Source organism: Symphalangus syndactylus, chromosome 4 (genome assembly GCF_028878055.3).
Source record: "Symphalangus syndactylus isolate Jambi chromosome 4, NHGRI_mSymSyn1-v2.1_pri, whole genome shotgun sequence".
NCBI lineage: Eukaryota > Metazoa > Chordata > Mammalia > Primates > Hylobatidae > Symphalangus > Symphalangus syndactylus.
This window is the reverse complement of record NC_072426.2, coordinates 67,405,897-67,427,748: the sequence shown is the minus strand read 5'-3', so window position 1 is coordinate 67,427,748 and position 21,852 is coordinate 67,405,897. Positions and strand designations below refer to the sequence as shown.

At 40.1% G+C, this 21,852-nt stretch overlaps 1 protein-coding gene across 1 annotated transcript in view; it reads right to left on the bottom strand.

Annotated features, from left to right (window-relative positions):
* Nucleotides 1-300: 300 nt before the first annotated feature.
* GAD2 (glutamate decarboxylase 2) overlaps nucleotides 301-21,852 on the bottom strand; it is a 91,999-nt gene continuing 70,447 nt past the window's right edge. Inside the window, exons 13-16 of the mRNA XM_055274927.2 lie at nucleotides 18,434-18,583; nucleotides 12,350-12,457; nucleotides 11,931-12,020; nucleotides 301-4,159 (exon numbers count right to left, since the gene is read on the bottom strand). Coding sequence (XP_055130902.1) covers nucleotides 3,986-4,159; nucleotides 11,931-12,020; nucleotides 12,350-12,457; nucleotides 18,434-18,583 — 522 coding nt within the window. The 3' untranslated portion in view covers nucleotides 301-3,985. The remainder of the gene's footprint in view (nucleotides 4,160-11,930; nucleotides 12,021-12,349; nucleotides 12,458-18,433; nucleotides 18,584-21,852) is intronic.

Here is a 21,852-nt window from a genome sequence, read left to right as displayed (position 1 = left end):
AATCTGGATGAAGGCTACACAGGAGTTTATACTATCTTCTCTACCTTCTTATGTGAAATTTTCCATAATAAAATATTTTTTAAAAAAATATCAGAGCTGATTGAAGGAGAAATCAGAGTGGGGCAAAGATATCCTTCAGAAGCTACAGTGTGGACAGCTGCAGAAGAGCTTTTTTTTCCCTACAAAAGACCCAAAGACACTTTAAGCTCCTTCACAAGTGAAGGGCCTTTGATTCTAGCAATTTGTTGAAAATCATCTCCACCATAAGACAAAGTCAGAACAATTATCCACAGCCTGAGATGTGTCCACATTTACACATTTATTTGGGTTTAGAGAGACAACACAGATAAAATACTTGGATCATTCACAAGTTTATATTTGGTAGGAAGAACAGGTTGCCACATGTTTGTATATTTTATGTTTTTATTTTTTTCTGTCTTTAGCAATGGAGTAATGTTGGGGGAATGTTGATGTCATTCAGAAACACCAATTTGGGAACGGTAGTTTGGCACACCTAACTAATAAATACACAGTGTTTGCATTTAGCATTTGAGAACAGAAGAGCACGTGCAAAATGATACCCAGTTTGAGGTTCCTCGTCCTGCTACTATATTTACACCTGTGCCTTCTTTGTCCATATTCTGAAGAGTAGCAACTACTCTAGTGACCAGCAGAGCCAACACCTACGATTTTGGCAGCTGGTGACACTCCATAATTGGTAACGTCTGTTCTCAGAGATAAAGTGGTGTTCACCTTGCATTTTGTGAAGTCGCACAATTCTCAAAGGAAGTTTCTCAGTAGGGGACTTAGCTGAGGGCATGTTCTCTATTAGAGCCAATGTGGAGGGCAGATAGTTAGGAAAGAGAGAGAGAGAGAACAGGAACAGATGCAAATGTAGTTTTCATAATATCAAAGTTCAATACAGCTACCACACAGAAAAAGACATATCAATAATATATTGTACAAGCTTTTACGGAAACACATGTTGATTTGCAACACTGTACAGTTCAGATCTAAAGTGCACAACCCCAATCTGAGGTGACAAGACAGTATTATCCAGATAATAAAGGCAACACAGTCAGACAGAATTGATTTCCTTTTCTTTCCTCACATCCTGTGATGTTATATGAAGTCCATACCATGTATAGGTCTCAGATAAAGACATATCACACTTGTTTGTTCAAGTATTTTAAATGATAAACACAATATTGCTGTATAAATGAAAATGGCCATGTCAGTTCTGATTAAAGCTAAAACCAAACTTTTCTAAGATTTGTAAAGAATGGGCCCCATGGCACTGGGAATTTGGGCTAATATTCAAAATAATCTCCCTTCTTCCCTCCCTCCCTCCCTTCATTTCCTTCATTTCCTTCCTTCCTTCCTTTCCTTCCTGTCTTCCTTCCTTCCTTCCTTTCCTTCCTTCCTTCCTTCCTTCCTCCTTCCCTTCCTCCCTCCCTCCTTCCCTTCCTCCCTCCCTCCTTCCCTTCCTCCCTCCCTCCTTCCCTTCCTCCCTCCCTACCTTCCTCCCTCACTCTCTTCTGACCTGATTACACATCTCCTTTCAAGATGATTTATTAAACTACTGGGACCTATTAGGCTTTTATTTGCTTCCTTCTTCGGGCTACAGTTGGTAAGGATTTCCCTGCACAGGACTGAGCAAGGCTCTCAGCCAATTTGAAGGAGTACTGGGAAGGGGTAGGGGAGTGGGGAAGAAGAGCTATTGTTGTCGCTAGAATTGTTTTGCTGGAATTTCATATATAGGCACAAATTGTCCTTTACAATTTTACCATCTCATTAACCTAAAGAGCAGCAGTTTATAATCTAGGATCTGTAACCCAAAAGATAAAGCATCCTGGAGTACAGCAGGGTTGGTTCACCAGGGCACTGGGCCCCACTGTCTTCTCCAAGAAGGACAGCAGGTTGGATCAATTAGCATCTCTGTCTCTGAAGTGGAACCTTTGGGCCTGAGGCTCTGGATAGTTGGGCAGCTATGTGCTTATTCTCAGCAGGTAGTTTTGAGAAAGGAAAGGGATGCTTGGCCATTAGACAAAGCCTAGAATGGAAGGTTATTCCTTCATGAAATTCTGTGGCACAGATGAAAGAGTTTACTTCTGATTGTCATAGTGAACCCATTTGCTTTCTAGACAGAAAGGGCCCAAAGCCATGTTCATATCAAGTTATCACTGTTTTTGCATATAGCCTAGGAGAAATAATGTAGGGGGAAGCTTATGAAAATTTCAGATGGCTGGATCCTGTGGTTATATTATAGGGCATTTCTATATATTATATTGTAGGGCATTTCTACCCATTGAAGGGCAGGGCCTTCTCTCTTCCCTTGTATACCTGCAGTCTGAGTACTGAACTACCTGGTCCATTCAGAAATGGAGAATGTTCCTAAATTTGCATTTGCAGTCTGCATATCAATCTATTGTTCTCCTATCAGCACTTGGAATCTGACGATGTGTGACCCCATAAATATCTATGGAAGCTTTTGTTAGCTCATGTTTTTCTATCAGGTTCACAGGGAAAGAAGGATTTTTAAAAAATACTATTTTGAATTCTAAGGATCTTATTATTTCTGCATATTCTGTTCACTTTGGATCTCGATGGGAGATGGATAAAGGAAAACCTTAAGATGATGCCTCAAAATCTAGGGTGAGAGGCTCATTTCATGGAAGAAAAACAACCACCCATGGAATATAAAGTAATTATTTTGGGTCCCAGTGGTAGGGAGTCTAGTGGGAGAGACTTTGTGGGGAGGAATGGGGAGGGGATGGAAATGCGCAACTGGCCTGGAGGTAAATTTCTCTTTCCTGGACAGTGGCAATATGGCGCCAGGATGATGTCATTATTGTCCCACAGAGATCTCTTCTCCCAAGGCCAACTTTAATTTTCTGGGCTCACCACATTCTGGGAGTGTGCTTCATTCCTCTTTGCTCAGGCTGATTAGGTTTTATTTTTATTTTCTCTAATTAATTCAAATGACCAAATAAAAGAATACTATTTGGAAGATGCCTCAAGAACGAGCATCAACCTTCTGTTCAAAACAGGCCGAATTGGAAAGCAGAATAGAGACAATTACCCTAATTTAATCTGAGATGAAGCTTGGTTTGTCATGCTTGCAGAGTGAGTCCGCCAAGAGTAAAATGAGTGGAAAACTTAAAGGGGAAGAGAATCTTACTGCCAATGGGATCAATTATTTTAAACAACTTGCAGTATTCTTTTGTGTTTGTCTTGAAATACTAACTTTAGAGATGTGATAAGCCATAACATGTATAGAAAGAAGGAATAATACCTTTTAAGAATTTCGTGGGTCAATGTTTCAAAATAACTTTGCTAAGTGTTTTATTGTGCCTCCATTAAGAGAAAGGAAAAAAAAATCTGGCTTAGTTTTTATATCTGCCCCTGCAGTTTGTATAACCCATATAAAATAAAAATCTATCTGTTACAAAATAGGATATCTTTTTTAATATATATATTTTCCTTTTGTAAAATTATATGTATTTAAATACATTTGAAATGTTGCTATAGGTAAATTAGAAATTTTTTTCTAATACTACGAAAAAGGCAAGAGTTTTTATTGTCAACATACATTTTACATTTACTTTGTCCTTTTCACTGCACCCCAAAGAACCTTTTATGATTCAGGGGCAATTTGGCACTATTCAGTCCTACTAGTCTGAAGTGAAAATAAAGTTTGCTTTGCACACTATATTAAAAGTAAGGGAAGTATTTATAACAATTTGAAGCTTTTCCTTATTGATTAGAACATAGCCTTTTGTCACGAATTCTTAGAGAGGTATTCTAAACTTAAGAAAGGACTTTTAAAAGGAGCAATGTCTTTTTTGTTTAATTTTTAAACTCTACTTTGACACCACAATATAGAAATAGATTTACTTTGGAACAAACTACAAATACATTCACACAGTTTGTGACAACTTAATTGTCTACCTAGAGAAGTGGAACAGCTTGGTGAGCAAGGTTATTATAAATCTTGTCCAAGGCGTTCTATTTCTTCAATCAGGAAGTCAATGTCTTGGTGAGTTGCCGCAGGGTTTGAGATGACCATGCGGAAGAAATTGACCTTGTCTCCCAAGGGTTGGTAGCTGACCATTGTGGTTCCATACTCCATCATTCTGGCTTTAATCACTGGAGCCACCTGTGGGACAGACCATGTCAGCATGGTGACTTTCTCCTGGGACTCTCCCCTGAGTCAAAGAACCAACAGCAAGCAGCGTCTTTAGTTTTTAGCTCAACAGTCAGAACCTTATTGTTTTCTCTTGAAAGAGTTACCTCCAAGTTTTCTTGGGATCAGAGAATTAGAACAGTCTAACACATTCAAGATCCTGCAAGTGATAAGAGGAATAATAAGTGATAGACTATCAGGTGCCTGCCACCTTGTCCTTGACTTTCCAGTTAGTGTTTTGGGAGGACAGGATGAATCTAGTAGTGGCCCCAGGCTAAATGGGTTAGCAAGACGTTTGGGGGCGTTTTCCCCCCACAGTAAATGTAAAAACATTGGAATTAAAACAGTTCAGAGGATTGTTACCAAAATGTAAGTTTCAGTATCAGGTGATATATGAAGATGAGCAGACTTTTGGCAACTTTCTTGAAACCCTAGAGCTTTCTAGTTTCTTTTCGTTCTCTTTTTGCAGTGCCTCACTTTATAAGATATTTTGAAGGATAATCCTTAATAATGATGATAATTAGCTGGGACAAAAAGCTGAACCCGCAAGGACTTAACATATGTTGCATATCACAGACAGGATAGCATACCACAGACAAGATTGTACTCTATTTATGCCAGATTGTTGATTATAGCCTCAGTAGTTCTCTATTGTATATGAAATTAAGTTTAAACTTTAGTTCAGTTTAAAGACCTTTCATCATCCATTTATGAGGCCTCATCTTCCACCGCTTGCCAAAATGAATCTTCAACTCTGACAAGACTCCTTTAGTAAATACCTCTTGAATTTACCATAGGTATTTTTATCCCTTCACACTTGTCATCAGTGTTACTATGTCATACCTGTTCTCTGTGCTTAGAATCCATCTCTTTTCTCTTCTGATTCATATCCTACACACACTTCGAGATTCCACCACAGTCCTACAACTGCTATGAAGCCTTTCCTGACTTCTAGTGTCCATCAGTAGCTCTCTTCCTTTAAGCTGTAAACATATGATCCATGATCCTTCCCCATAGATTCTGACTATATGCTAATTTCCTACTATCCTCTTACTTTTGAGCAAATACATTTTCTTTCTCTACCTCAGCTGTCAGGTCCTGGAGGGCAGACACAGTGTCTTCTACTGTTTTTGTTGTTGTTGTTTACCAGCATAGTGCTTGGTTCATGTTGGGGGATTCCTAAATTCTTATTGCTATAAAGAGTAGCATAATAGAAACAGCTATCTCGGAAGAAGCAAAAACTTAAATCAGGTCTAACTGTACATACAATCTATCCACATATATTTACCACTGGATTTTGTAAATATATAATATCTGATCTTCATTGCTGCAAATGGTAGATAGACATCAGAGAAACTTTTAGACTTATTTGAGTTTCATATGGTCAGAAACCTGGTTCAAAATGGAGACCATGCCTTCTATCACAGCTGGATTTATCTTAAATAGACAGTTCAATTCAAATGGAATGCTGTTATGAACACGTGGCTTATAAATATCAACTCTTAAATATTCATTGGTTTATAATGAAGTTTTCATCTTCAAAGTATCCAATGCATAAAATCAGCAACGTTCCCATTGGGTCCAATCATTTGTTAGTTACCAAAGACAAGGTCAACAGGTAGACTTCACCTTCACTTCTCATTCCGAACCTAATTTCCTTATCTAAAAATGAATGTGGATGATGATTCCAGCATTGAGATCTTCTGACTCTAGGTTGAGTTCTTATATCCCTTCCCACTCCTTGTTCCATGGGGAGGTATGTTTCTCTTGGCCTGATCCTTCTTTCACCTAAAGCATTAAGAATGTATGCAGAGCACTGGACTCATCCCGGGGAATAAATAAGAAGAAGAATTTAAATATCTCAAGTCTGAGATTAACTTCTGAAAATAGATCTACTAGCATATTCCAGCCAAAGAGGCATGAAATTTATCCTTTGTGTTGTGAGGCATGTCAAGTCAATGTGGTTCCTACGAAGATAAATCTCAAATTAGAAAAGGAATTCCAAATCCACTTGGCTGCAGGAATTTAAGGACAAGTCACATAACTATTCCTTAGTTTTATTTGTATAATAAATCACGCTTGCCCTTTAGAACTGATAAAATAATGACAGAGCTTTACTCAGTAAATTAAAGTCTCATTTAGTTTTCACGGGCAATCCAAGCAAAAATACAGAAGAATGGCACTAATTATTAAGGACAATCATCTCTAGCTTTTCAGATGAATGCAAATCAAAGGTTAAAAGATTAATGCTAACAGCCACAAGCAAACAGATTTTGGCATAAAATAAGATTGAATCCCCTCAGTTCCCGAAGCAAGCTGAATTGGCAGAAATCACAGCTGTCTAAATACATATGACTTTTGGTTGCTTCCAGAAAATGCTGATGAGCTAAAATTAGCTGGAACATGAACATCTACTTTGTTGTATATTCACTCATTGCAAGTTAAGAAGGAAAATAAGATTCGGACTATTCTGATGAATATATGTGATCTGTGAGGCCAAAATAGACACTCCTATATCAACTAAGATGGGTCCAGGGTTCAGGGCCTGGCTAGAGGGCAAATTACTAAATTCCTAATGATTGAAATTCCCTAACAATAGGCGCTATGAGACCCCCTCCTTACCCTGATTTACTAACCAGACCACCATAACTCTGACTAGACAGAAGACTGACCTTACACACATTCTTTCCTGGTAATCAACTGCAGACCTTAAGCCAGTTTTAGCAGCTTATAGATGCGGTGCACAAACTGTGTTTATGTCCTACAGTTCACCTTTTGACATGAAGAGCCAAATTTCACCTCATTCTAACACTAAAACCCTGCCCCGAAGTGAACATGGGATGTATGTTACATATATGTTTACTCATTCTGCATGTGCTCAGCTCCCCTAATAAATATGGATAGCTTCCCCCCAAAACCTACTGAATATGTATGACTCTACTGTGTGATACAGGCCCTGTGAGGCATAAAACCCAACCTGCCCTTCCCCTCTTGGAAGAGAGGGCACCTTCCGCACATGCTGGAGGCTGTCTCTTCCCCATTTGCAAACTGATATCATCAATAAAGCTCTCCTTTCTACTATTTAGCCATCCCAGTAGTCTTTTGGATGAAATACATAGAGATTTCACTTATTTCTAGGCTTTTGTACTTTTTGGTTGGATTCTTAGTTTTCCTAAATAAAGAACGCGAGTTGAGAAAGAGTGGTTGCATGTTGAAGAATTCGCTAAAGGTATAGTCAACAAGAGCTCTTTGGGGCTGCCTTAAGAATTTTAGGGTATTGTCTTCTCTCTTGTGCCATTAGCTTTTTCAGTCCTTTAGAAAGCAATAACCAGGGGACTTTTCCATAATTGGAATCCACATTTGTCTCTTTCAAAGAGGGTGCATAGTAAAGCATCATGAAATAAACTTAAAATATATCACAGAAATGTATTTTTCACTATGTCTTAGAAAACCTCTTTGTTTTTACATTTTGGAAGACTGCGAGAAATTTTTGAAAAATGTAAAAGCAGAATAATTAAATGAGAAATTCTAAACTGTTGGCTAGGCTTGGTGGCTCATGCCTGTAATCCCAGCACTTTGGGAGGCTGAAGTGAGCAGATCACTTGAGGTCAGGTGTTTGAGACCAGCCTGGCCAACATGGTGAAACCCCGTCCCAACCCTGTCCTGACCAAAAAATATAAAAATTAGCTGGGTGTGATGGTGTGAGCCTGTGATCTCAGCTACTCGGCAGGCTGAGGTGGGAGAATCACTTGATCCTGGGAGGTGGAGGTTGCAGTGAGCCGAGATGGCACCACTGTACTCCAGCCTGGGCAACAGTGAGACCCTGTCTTAAAAAAAAAAAAATTCTAAAATGCTAACACTTCACCAATTAAATCCTCTATTGCACTTAATAACACACACTTTCAAGGAGTCTTGTGTTAAATATAAGGCAAGGCTACTTCCTTACAAATTTAGTATTAAATCCACTGCTAACCTTTTAAAAGTCCTCCAATCAGTGTAGGACTGTAAAAGCTGACAGAACCAGATAATGATCAAGAATAACAAAAATTAAAATAAGAAGATGAAGAACAAGAGACACAAGAGGTGATCAATAGACCAGCCCTTTTGGTTCTTGTTTGGTAAACATTGGCATAGCTCACTTGCTACCCCTCCCTGTGTCCAAGGCATGTGTGTGGCGTCACACCCTCAAAGTGCCCCAAGCATTCATCATCTCCACTACCTCAGGGACGAAGCACCATCTGCAAGATCATAGTCCTGACAGGGCAGCAGGAAGCACACTGACTGGATTCTTGTGTTTACCACCCTCATGAAGATATGACTGTACTTGCTTTATTAATAACTTCTGTTATCCAGATATTTGTCCCCAAACTAGTGCACTCTAGAAAAAGGCTTATGAGCCACTATTAGGCCTCCTAAATGTTGTTTCCCTTCCTTATTCTGGAATATGCCTAAGGCATTTGCTATAGATGGAATTTTTCTGTCCTCCCAAAATTTATATGTTGAAATCTTAACCCCCTAATGTGATATTAGGAGGTGGGGCCTTTGGTATGTGATTAGGTCAGGAAGACAGTCTTAGGGACCCCAGAGAGCTCCCTTGACCTCTTTCTGCCATGCGAGAATACAGGAAGAAAAAAGCTGTTGATGAACCAGGAAGTAGGGGTTCCACCAGACACGGAATCTACTGGCACCTTGATCTTGGACTTCCCAGCCTCTAGAACAGTGAAAAATAAATTTCTGTGCTTATAAGCTACCCAATCTATATTAGTCTGTTTTGGCAGCCCAACCAGACTAAGATACAATTTTAGCTCAACAAATGATTTTTGAGTTCCTATTGTGCACTACAGCTATGAATCAGGCAAGATGGTACAAAGAGTAATTCTCTGCCTTGTCTTGTCCAGAATTTAACTTTGTTCTTTTGGTTCCCATAAACCACAAAGGAAACTCCGTATTTCCCCCCATTTTGGGTCTATATCGGCAGGGATCAAGAGAACTCTGTGCAGTGATGGAGATGTTCTGTTTCTGCGTTATCCCATAAAGCAGCCATTGTTCACAAGTTGAGCAACTGAAATGTGGCTAGTGCAATTGAAGAACCAAAGTTTTAATTGAATTTAATTTTAATGATTTAAATTTAAATATGAATAGCCACATGTGGCTATTACTACCATACTGGACAGCATAGATTATTTCACCTCAGTTCTTTTCCCTCTGGGACTGTGTGTGTGTGTGTGTGTGTGTGTGTGTGTATGCATATGAATATTTTACTGATTCCTGGACATGATACTTTAAGGGTGACTTTCCAGAAAGTCTGAAAAAATCATTGGCATAGATGAACAAAAGTTAAACTTGGTATTCATGTGGTTCTATTTTCATTTCCAAATCTGGATTGCTGAATTCTCTTGATTACAGTAATAAAAATGGAGAAAAATCAGGAGAATTCATTTTGCAATCCCTGGAGATTTTCATATTTGAATTGTCAACAGTATAAAAACAGTTTACTAGTATTCTAATTGCCATCTCCAGGAAATAATCTCCATCCTCATTCCTCATTACTGCTCATATGAGGTGCTGAAACCTAGGAGGCATTTGAAGAGTGATATTTAAACGGGGGAGCCTCCGAGTTGACTTTTGTTCAGAAAATGATAAAAAAAAGTTTTTATTCTGTATTCCCATCTTGCTCCATCCCTCAGCCCAGTGATAATGGACTGATTCAACAAATGAAATCAGCCAAACTAGTCCATGGATTCTCTTTCTGGTCAGTCAGTTCAATAAGGAAGTGAAAGGCAAAAAGAATGGAGGCATCTAATTTCTAACTAACTGGTCAAATAAGTCGTTGTTAAGAAATTTTACATTATGAAGGTATATCATAAAAATTCCAGGAAAAATATGAATTTTTTCCTCTCAAATGACAGCAGACACCCACACCTCCTATTCTCGTTGTTATTGCCTGCACCGATCATCTTATCCAATGTGACCTCTACTCATTCCCTCCCACTCTATGAGCTTGATTTCCCAGAATGAACCAACTTCACTAAATCATCAAACACAACCACAGCCCCTTCCAGCTCAGACACACACACCACAGATCCTGGTTCTAGAAGCTTTCTTCCATTTTTTCCTCTAGATCAGGGGTTCTCTAGCTCAGCTGCACACTGGAATCATCTGGATAACTTTCGGAATCATACCCAGGCCCATCGAAGCACAATCTGATTACATTTTCAGGGTGAGACCTGGTCACTAGTGTCTTTTATAAAGTTTCTGGATGATTCTAATGTATGACCAGGATTGCAAATCACTACTCTAATTAGGAGGCTTGGTTTAAAGACCTCAGCCATGTGGAAGTTTTCTCCGATGAGGAGTTTGATTTTGGGTTGCTTAAGGGCAGATGTTAACACGTAAAAGCTTTAGTGAAGGTTTTATATCTACACAAAATCCTCTTCTTCATTTTACATAGAAGGAACTAAAGTGTTCCCAAAGGTCAATGAGACAGCCCAATCTCCTGAGCAGTGAGGGGATAGCCTGTGGGGCTCTTGGCAGTGACTGGAGGAGGTTCCCTCTTTTATGATAAATGAAAAGAACCCCCAAACCAACCAAATCAACTCTGAGATCCAAGTCTACACGACCATCCCTAGTTTCGATGGGGCACAGGTCCTGCATATACCCCGCTTCGATGTGCACTGTAAACCCCATTTTACCCATGTATAAGTGCTGGGAGCAGGAGAGGATGAAAGATTAAGGGTGTCTTACTGACCACAGTATAATTTAAAGCTCAAGCCCTTAGGATCTGGACGCAGACTTTCTGTGAGATTTTGGGAGTTACATTTTCTCCCTGTGCGTCAGTTTCTCCATCAGCAAGATGGGTGGACAATCCTTCCCATGTCAGGTTGCTCTGAGGCTTTAAGTGACCTAACACCTGATATTGAGCTGGGACACAATACACACTCAAAACAGTGCCTGTTATTATTGCTCTTTGCCCTCCTACCTTCCGGGGGTCACCACAGCTCCAAGGACACACCCAGGGTAGCCTTGACCTTGGCAGCTCAAGAGGATCAGAAGCAGCGTTGTTTGCTAACCATTTCTGGTACCTAAAGTCTCTCTTGTGCTTGTAACTGAGCACCAGTTTCACTTGGAACATCAATGAACTTCAGCAACATCCTTGCTGCTTTGTGAATGCCAGCAAAGGTTATCGCCTGACTACTCCTTTTAAGACATCATAAACTCACTCTCAGAAAACAAGCAAATAGAGTTGTTAAAAGTCTGCATAGGCTGGGCACAGTGGCTCACGCCTGTAATCTCAGCACTTTGGGAGGCCGAGGCGGGCAGATCACCTGAGGTCAGGAGTTCGAGACCAGCCTGGCCAACATACTGAAACCCCATCTCTACTAAAAATACAAAAATTAGCTGAGTGTGGTGGCGGGTGCCTGTATTCCCAGCTACTCAGGAGGCTGAGGCAGGAGAATTGCTTGAACCCGGGAGGTGGAGGATGTAGTGAGCTGAGATCACGCCACACTGCAACTTGAAGACAGAGTGAGACTCCATCTCAAAACAAAGAAAAAAGAAAAAAAAAAAGAAAAATGTCTGCATATATCAGGCTCTATATGTCCTGGCTCTGTGGGGGTCCACAGACGGGAATGGGCCCATGTACCCAGGTAGGCTCTCTCCTAAGGCCACAGGCATATGTCATAAAGAAGATGTGCACATGAAAGGCTCAATACACACATGTATCAGAGGAGCTTGGAGCACTGACCTTTGAGAGGCGACTCATTCTCTCTTCATTGTCTTCCAGAGTACGCAAGCTCGGAGGAATGTACCAGAAGCAGACATTTGTGTGCTGAGGCTACCAAGAGGAAAGGAAGATTCACATTTGGCCCAGGCTGGCAATTTTGAAAATTCCAAGAACATTTCAAATCGATGTATTCAGCAGGTTCAAAACACAATTCCCACTTTTCAATCAGGAATTGCCATTGGAGGGCATGATTTTGATAATGTTATATGGACCACTTGGTGAGTTTGGTCTTTATTCCAGCTCGGAATAGCTACCCCGTCATCCACTGCTCCCCTCTGTGATGGTCCCACTTACCTGGACAGCACATCATTTACATCATATCAGTGATGAGGGTTGGAATTGACTAAACTTTCTGGGATTGTAGAAATCCAAATACATACCTTCCCGTCAAACACCATCTCATATCCTTCTCGGTTTTTTATGATGTTGTATAAATACTCTGCCAACTCCAAACATTTATCAACATGCGCTTCAAACCCAGCAGTCCCCTAGGTAAGAGAAGGACACAGCTCATTAGGCAGGCTAAGAGTGTGGAGGAAGCGATTTCCCTGGAGAATGATGGTCATCCTGCCATCTCCGTCTTAGCCCCGTCTGGCACTTTCTCCACACAAGGCTGTTTCCAAAGGCTTTTTCAGCACTAGTTTCTCTTCATTGCTCTCCCTGTCAGGTGCTTTTGTTCCCTTTCATTACTGCTTTCTACACGGGACTCCTTTTCTTTCAGAGCCTCCATTCCCCAGGCAATTAGTTTGACTACTCAAGGGGAAAATGTGCCTCTGCTATTCATAGGAGTAATCATGGAAGTCATTAATAACAGGAGGGCTGAGCTACTCTCTTCCTGCAGATAAAAAGCATCACCAGAGACCCCCCAGAATGCCTGCTTAGTCCCCCTCCAACGTGTACATTTTCCATTCCCAGAGCCCATCTTTGTCTGCCAGTGTACCTGATACAGAACAAATTGGGTAGGTGCTCACTGACTTCATTGAACAAATGGATGCAGGAATTTTAGGGAGCACTCAGATGCTTTGTTAGCCTGTTGAGCTCTGTAGAGTTCTCTTTTGGGGGCAGATAAATGACTCACGTGTCTGTAATGGGTGAACATTATCACTGATTTCTTTTAGTTTCTGGCTCTGGAAGCCCTGAATCCAGACTTGGGAAAACCAACACAACAGTCTTGGACTGGAGCTGTTTAACTGACATCGGGACAGACAAGACAGTTACTTTTCAAAATGGCTTTCCTCTTATCTCCTTGGGTGTTTACTGGTGCTGAAGGAGAAAGCTTAGAGAAAAAGCCAGTGATCATCTCAGAAGCACTTTGAACCTGCCTACCAGTAACTTCCCCAGCAGGGAACCTAGAGAAAGCAATTGTAATGGAGATGAGATAGGCCCACTTGCCTGTTTCATACAGGATCACATCATCTCAGCTAAGGGGGCCCAACATAGCCTAGTGACTTGTGACATCTGAAGCAGGCTTAAGAACAAGCTGCCCTGGAGATATCAAATGGGTTCAGAAATTCACTTTTTTGGAGACTGCTGCCCCAGGTTGATCGGCTCAAGGAGGCTGATAGGTTCCTGATGCCTCCCTAGGAAGAGCTTGGGCTGATGCCTGATGCTTGGCCAGCACCCATACCAGGAGCTCTGTGCATCTATGGGTGCTAAGGAGATTATAATTGGTTTGGAATGACCTTACAGTTTGGGTTCACTTGGGATGGACTGTAGGTAGAAGTGTGGGAAGCTAATTGCTCTTCTCCAACCTGGATCCTTTGGACCAGTCTGGAGTTGGGTTTAAACTTTTGCATATCTGATCTAGGATATGGCATGATCAGCCTGCCTCTGACCCTGTCCAGCTGAATGGCCTTGGCTAATCTCTCTGATCAGATGGGAATGATGATGCCTCTCTGATTTCCCACGAAGAAGAGTTTGCACTGCAACAGCAACGGGATTACTAAAGACCTCTGGTTCCCCTGGTCTGGGACCTTGCTATGGGGATGATCATGGGCCATGTGACTGCTCCTTTAGTTGGGGGCTAAAGACATACATGGGGAATGACACAGAAAACTGTAGTGTGCCCTGGGTGCCTCCCATTCATATTGAATATTTATGGGATTAAGACCCACATTTTATTTTCAAGGTTTTGAAGGCTTTCAGGAGATTCTTCAAAATTCTTTCATTCATTAAATACTTCAGCAATCTCACCATCCAAGTGTTCAGCTGCTGCCTCCATGTGGTCTTGGGGTTTGACATCTTGAGAGCTGGTCATGATCATTCTCTGCTTCTTGAAATGCTTTTATAAACATTCACAGGCCCCAGAGACAGTGTCTTTGAAATAACTACCGAATCCCTTGCTGTTATCTCAATTTTTGCTGCTACCACCCTAGTTCAGGCTCTGTTACTTTTCACCTGGAACGTAGCTCCCAAGTCGCCCTTCAGTCAATTGGACTCTCCCTTACTCTCATAATATGCACTGAACTCCTACTCAACCACTCCATGGAATGGCCTTCTCACAGCACTGCTGGGTGAAATCCTGCTTCTTCAACCTATCCTGTTCAAGTCCTATCTCAAAGGTCATCTCTTTGTGAATCACCTTGATTCTTAAACTAGGAATGAGCTCTCCATCCTTTAAATTCCCCAGATGTATCTGGATTTCTTTTGTGATCAGTCCTAATCTGTCTTTTATGATGGATTTCTGTGCATTTATCTTATCTTGTCTGGAAAATGAGAGCCTCCTTATCCCATTCAGTACTAGACACGATGATTGATGCTGAATAGCTACTTGTTAAAATAAATTAATATTTTAGAGAGAAAGTAAACATTCAGTCATTTTCAGCAAAGGATGTCAGATGTCCATTTCCCTTTAATAATTTTTCCTAGTATTGTTTTTCCTCAGCCATTTGCCAGTCCCTCTGTTATCCATATTTTTAATTAGAAAAGCTAATCATAAAAAAACCAGAAGGAAAACTGACGATTTGTATGACTACATACACACACAGAGATTTGCTATGAAATCTTGCTTGTTATAAATGAAGCCATTCCTGTAGGCCTAAAAAGGGAATGTAGGAGAATCGCTTGAACCCGGGAGATGGAGGCTGCAGTGAGCTGAGATCACACCACTGCACTCTAGCCTGGGCAACAGAGCAAGACTCCATCTCAAAAAAAAAAAAAGAAAAAGAAAAAGAAAAAGGTTGGGGGGAGATGTAATTTTAAGTTTATTTACTTATTTTTGTTGGCTACTGAGTTTTATCCACTGTAGGAATATGTCAACATTGGGAAATAATCATTAGGTCCTAGGATTATTTAATAAAATGCAGACAAAATGAAAGGCCGACTCCGTAAGAGGAGAGTCGAGGGTAGGCACTGGGCCTTTGCTGATGATAAACATCCATATCTTAACCAGCTAGTATGCCTCTTAGCATCCTAAATCAGGGGTCTTATTTTTTTGCATAAATTTGTTCTAATCAACTTAATTTGGACTTAATATGATGGCTGTCATCAGTGCTTTTAGCTCCATTAGTCACTAGCAGATTAGTTCAAAGAATAATTTATACTTATGCTATTTTTCATGGGGTTTATCTTAGGAGAAAATGTGGAAAATACCGAATTCTCCAGGCATGTCTGATAACAGAGGGTTTAGTGAATTAATGCTATGTTCTTCCTCTCCTCCTCCTTACTCTTTTCCAGATTGTTTTCTTATTCCTGTGGGGAGGCAAGATTCACATCATAGCCAACTTTTTCATGGCTCTTCTTGTGGGAAGAGGATGACTTCTTCCTTGGCCAGTGTGGCTAGAGAGAGAGCTTTGCTGTGAGAGTACAATTTTCCTCACCTTTGATCTAGATTGTAGGACTTAGCTTATTACTTTAATAATGATTATCATTTCATTTTTCAAAAAAAATTCACAAAGGTTTAGAATGAAAAACAAAATGGAAGTTTTTGCAGCTTAGATGTCTAGATACCTGAGGTGTTTCCACTAGGAAGTAAAAGAATAAGTAACACAGAGGCTGTGATTTTCTCTTTTCATCCCCTTCCCTGGTGACTTCATGGGGCCCTTGCCTTTATTTTGGGCTTCATCTGGTCCTGCTGCTGGATTCACACCTGATGCCCTCCATGTTATTTCTCTAAGAACCTGCGCTGCCCCTGCTGGAGAGGAGGCTTCAGATGGAAAGGGAGCAGCAGAAACTGATGAACCGTGAGAGAAACGTTTTCCTATAAATATCGCTGATGATCATTATCTTAATAAAAACACCACAGGGGAAAAAAGACACAAAGAATGATACTTGAAGTAAGAGGGAACTTGGCACAATATTCAGAGATCAAGGTTTCCTCAGCTTGTTACCTGATATTTACATTCATCATTTTGTAATTCCCACCAATCAATGAAATGAAAACCCTGCTTATTTTAAAGCTGCTTGGAGGTACATCGATACTTTACATTCTTGATTGCTTTGGGTTTTTCTTCCAAATGAAAGTGTCATTGCTAGCAGAATGAGTCTCCCATTGGGTGGCGGGGACCAGATACTTGTCCTTGTTGGGCTGTCAATTTTCAAAAGAGGAAGGGGGCCCATCGCCCCACCGTTACCAGGCAACACAGTGGAGCTTCACTTCATGTAAAGCTCCTGATATTTAGCTTCTTGTAGCTGCCTGATATTTAGCAACATGTAAAAAAAGTTCAGCTGGAGTAAACACTATTAAGGAGGCTTCCCTGAAGGATGTACAGTCCAGCCATCCTTGGAAACCACCCAAAAGTTATTTCTTCTTTAAGCAAGACCGTCTTTCTGTTTAAACTGCATCTTTTTGCCAGAATGGACTTAAAGGAAATTCCACAAAATATTTGTGGGTCACATTGCTTCACTCGAAAACTCCCTCTTTTTCTTGTGAAGAACCCCATCATCTAAACTGCTTAAAGTAATTTAGGTTACTTTAAAAAAATTATAAACAAAACATAAGGAATGCATTGCCGTGGACATGGTTCCTACCTTTTTACACAGACTTGTGGAAGAACCCATTCACTGGTCTTATCCTGGTATACTTCACTCCTGCTGACCAAATTATTTGCTTTTTCTTATGGGACTGAGCATGTTACCTCTTTAAGTAGGCTATTTACACACCTTAGAGCCAAATGTATATCCTCTCCACCAAGCATAAAGGACCTCATGGTATCCCAGCTTTCCCTTGTGAACGTCGTTAGAATCAAAATGGAGTCACTAATGCTAAGAAAATCCTGATAGATAGAGCCAGGGAATACCATGAAGAGAGGGTTCTCATGCCTTGTATACTAGATAACAAAAACTGTCACAGAAGACTGCAAAAATTACAACCTTGCTCAAAGGCCACCACAACCTTACATACAAAAAAATCCTTCTGCAAGGACATCTGCCTAGCAATTGCCTATCCAGCCTCAGACTGGCATCACCCTTGTTATTGATCTTTGTAGCCAAGGATATTTATCTCAAAACAATTATGTAATCTTCCTCATTTCTTCCTTTAAAAACCTTTGTCTTCCTTTACCTCCTTTGAATGTGCATAGAGTTTACTATGGTATATGTATTCCTATTGCAATGCTTTATTTCCAAATCAACATCTTTTCTCTTAGAGAGACTCTCTCTGTTATTAAGGTTGACACCTTTAATCGCTCCCTTTCTCTCTTATGGCAGGTTTCCTCGAATTCTCTTTTTGCATTGGAGTTTCTACGGTACATACAGCTGGCTCTGTCTATTTATCTCCTGCAGGAGATAAATGAAGCCGGATGTGCAGGCACTAATTTGTGACCTTTAAGTTAAGAATCTGGTCAAAATTAAAAATAAAATCTTTGACCTATCCAGCCTGCTTACATTTAAACATAAATGTAGTCTCCTGGAAGGTTACAATTAGGTCCAAGCAAGTCCTGCACACTGTTAGTGAGTTTTCCTTACTGAAAAAAAAGAGGTATCACCTACAGTTAACATTCAGAGGGAAACACAGAATCCACATAAAAGGAGGTGATTAGGTATTTCGGGAGATTGGGGGGAAAAAAAGCTTTGTAACTAGAGGTTATCCCTTGAAATGTCAAAAAATAAGCTATCATGGTGGGCTTTTTACCTTTTCTTTTTTGTTCTCCAGACCTATACTTTCAGATTGCATTCACCTACCCAGGTGATCAATCACTGGGTAAAAACCAAGTTAGCAATAAAAACCAACGACAATAACAATAAACACCTGTTAAAATTCAAGGTGTTCTGCTATATAAAGCAAAATGCGTTTGTTTTCTAGATGAGTGAGCATTTGAATCAATTTGGCTAGAAAAGAAACAAATGATGGATTTGATTATATTTTTCCTCATGTCGAATGAAGGTACTTAGATGCAAGTTTAAAGAAAGCAAATCTTGGGTAAGGAATTTCAATTTGGAAATCACTTTTTTGACATTTCATAATAGGGGTCACCAGATAAAGGTTCTGTTTTTAGTTGACATTTAGCTGGTCCATACACACTCACTTTTGCCCTCCACATCAGCCATAGTTTAAAAACATCAACGTGGCGTCCGCACTGTAAGGCCTTGTCTCCAGTGTCATAGGACAGGTCATAATGTTTATCTTGCTGAAAGAGGTAGGAGGCATGCATTTGGTTGCAATTCTGCATCAATCCCTACAAGAGAGAAGAGAAAATTTAGTAAATTCTACTGACTACTCATTAGATTTATGCTGGTAAAAATTAATAAGAAAAAAATAAAAGTAAGAGACATTGCATGTCTTAGAGAAAGAAAACAGTACGAATCAATTTAAAAAAAAGAATGGGGCCAATTCTGGACAGGAGTGTCTAGGTTGTTGTAACGGTCAACTCTGTGGGATCAATGGCTTAGGGTCAAATGTCACGGAGGTTAGCAAGGACACATTTATACTTTTACTCTCCCTTTTAAGAGAAGACATTTATAAAAATCAACTGATAAATAAAAATCACAACCAGAGCATACATTTATATTTAAAGGTTCCCCTTCTTTGGGAGAACATCCTACTATTCTGGTTTTGTCATGATTAAAATATTTTGGAAACTCTTTGGTTTCGTGAAATATTATTAGTGTGGTTCTTCTAGTATTTCCATCCATATCTAGTTCAAGTACTTTATCATTTAGCTGTCAGGGAGTTTGAGCTCCCTTTGGAAATCATAGCTTTTAAGACAGCTCATTGCTATCATTTTTATATGCTGAAATCTAAAAAAAAACAAAAACAAAAACAAAAAACAACCACACATTGCAATTTTGAGGTGAATTTAAATAACCAATCTTTGAAATGTCATGTTCCCCTCTCAAGAGTGGTCAGAGCTTCAGTCCTGCATTCACATACTCAGTTCCTTGAGATAGTTAAGTGGAAAGTTGCATCATCAATGGCCATTCATTTGCCCCAGCACTGTAACCTTACTATGGAAATGGGCAGCAAAATGATTGAATTATTCCATAGAATAGTGACTGAATCATGTTTTCTGACTAAAATAGTATCGCCAGTCTCTTCACTAAAAACCCCGTGTTTCAATTTGTCACGAAACACTGGAAGCCTTTGACTATTTTGTTCTCTTCTGTCTAATTGTGATTTTACAAAAGCTTTGGCATTTGGTTTTGTTTCTTTTGTGACTCATGACAAAAGAAGACAAGACTAAAGTGTCATAACTTAGTTGAAGTTAGAAGTGAGAACACTTCTGAAAACTGTCCACACTAAAACACAATGCAATGCAACTACAATTTTAATTTGGTTTTGAAAAGACGGAGTGCTGAAATGGTAGACAACTGAACTGGACTCTACCTTGCAGTTTAGGCTTCACATATATTGGAATCCATTCATTATTTTTCAGAATAAGAAAAATTAAATATGATGTATTTGTATTAGATCAGCAGAAATATACTGAACTCGAAAAAGAAAATTCACTTGAAGACCAATAAGGTGAAAATTTGCAACACTCGCTTTTATTTGGTTTCATGGTCACAAAAACTTTGTACCATTATTCCTCAGGCCATGCAAGCTCACACCTTGGTGCCATCAATACTAAGGAAGACCACCTCAGAGAGTGTGGAATGCTGAATGGATCAGACCTATTCCTGCTGTGACAGAAAAAAACAACTCAAAAACATGTGAGCCCTAAAAAAGCTGGATGGCCGGGTGTGGTGGCTTACACCTGTAATCCCAGCACTTTGAGAGGCCGAGGCGGGCAGATCACGAGGTCAGGAGATCGAGACCATCCTGACTAACAGGGTGAAACCCTGTCTCTACCAAAAATACAAAACATTAGCCGGGCGTGGTGGTTGGCACCTGTAGTTCCAGCTACTCTGGAGGCTGAGGCAGGAGAATTGCTTGAACCCAGGAGGTGGAGGTTGCAGTGAACCAAGATCACATCACTGCACTTCAGCCTGGGCGACAGAGAAAGACCCCATCTCAAAAAAAAAAAATGCTGAAGAGCCACAGTCTCATTATTGTACAACATGACAAGCAAAAGGGATGCTGTTTTCCCTACAGAAGGCCTTAGTGAGATGATGTCCTGGTCCTGAGCCATGAAAAAGTTATAGACCATCCTGTCCCAAACTATTTAAAACACACTAATAGTTGCTGTACATAAAGAGATTCCCGTGCTCAGATAAATTTAGGAAACTCTATATCATCTCATCTTTCTTTTTAGATAGTGCAATACGTATCAGCATATTAAGGGCCCCAATAAGCCCTGAAATAACGTAAGTTGTTTTTAACTCAAAACCAATATATTCCAGCCTTTTTAAAACTGAGAACTCTCTTATTGGGGAACACTTATTACCATCTTATGGAACAGCACTATTCCTTGGATGCCAATAAACAAATGCTGTCAGAGCATCATAAACTCTTGGATTTGTAAGGGAATTTAGAGCTCGTTTACTCTATTCCTACTCAATGAAGGAATCATTTCTACACCCTTACTAATAAGTGGCTGTCCAATCTCTCTAATCACCTTCCCTTATTAATTTATTCCTATTGTTGGACAGCTTAATTTTTAGAAGTGTTCCTTTTATTGAACCCAAGTCAGATGTTCTGATTTTGCCGTCAAATCTCTACCACCCGGTGTTATTAAACCAGCTCCCCAAAGCCTCAACGAAAACTCCAATCTCTTCCATTTGAGAGTCCTTTAAATGGTGAAGGCTGCCATCCTCCTCTCAGCCCTTTTCTTTTCTTTTCCTCCCTAGGCTAAACATCTTTAGTTATTTCAATCATCCCTCTTACACGTTTACCAACTGGTCCCCACAGTTTGGGCTCTAGCTTGATGGAACCCCATGGATAATCTGATACCAAGCTAAGCAGAGCACAGCAGGTGTGGTTTAACTAGAGGAGGGTGGGAGACCACCACCTTCTCCTGCTGAAATTCCACTTCCTGTATTTCATTAATGTACTTTGTGCGGCATTTTTCTCTTGACTCGTTGTTGACCCTGCAGAGCTAAAATCCTTTGCCTTTTTCACAAGTCCAACAATTTAGCTGTAGAAACAAGCCTTCCTTGTCCAATCAAACTATAACCATGGTATACACGGACCTAAGAGCACAGCCTTACAATGATCTCCAATAACAATGTCCCTTTTTGGATGTGGCTCACTGCTCCAGTCTGTAAAAATCATCTTGTGTTGTGATTCCATCCCTACACACATTTACTCTACCTCCCAGTCTCCTCTCATCTGAAACATTAATAAGCTTCTATGTTTTACTCAAACAGTCCGTGAATATTTCGAATGGTACAGGTTAGGTACCAAGCCATAGGCTCTATCCTGGGTAACATCAAATTGCCAGTCAGCAGGTCCTTCCGACGCAGTCATCTAATCAGTTCCAAATCTTTCTATTTTCCTCCGGCTCACATTTCCTTTTTGGTCTGTAAGGAAATGATGGGAGCCACTGTAAAAACATCTGGCTGAAAT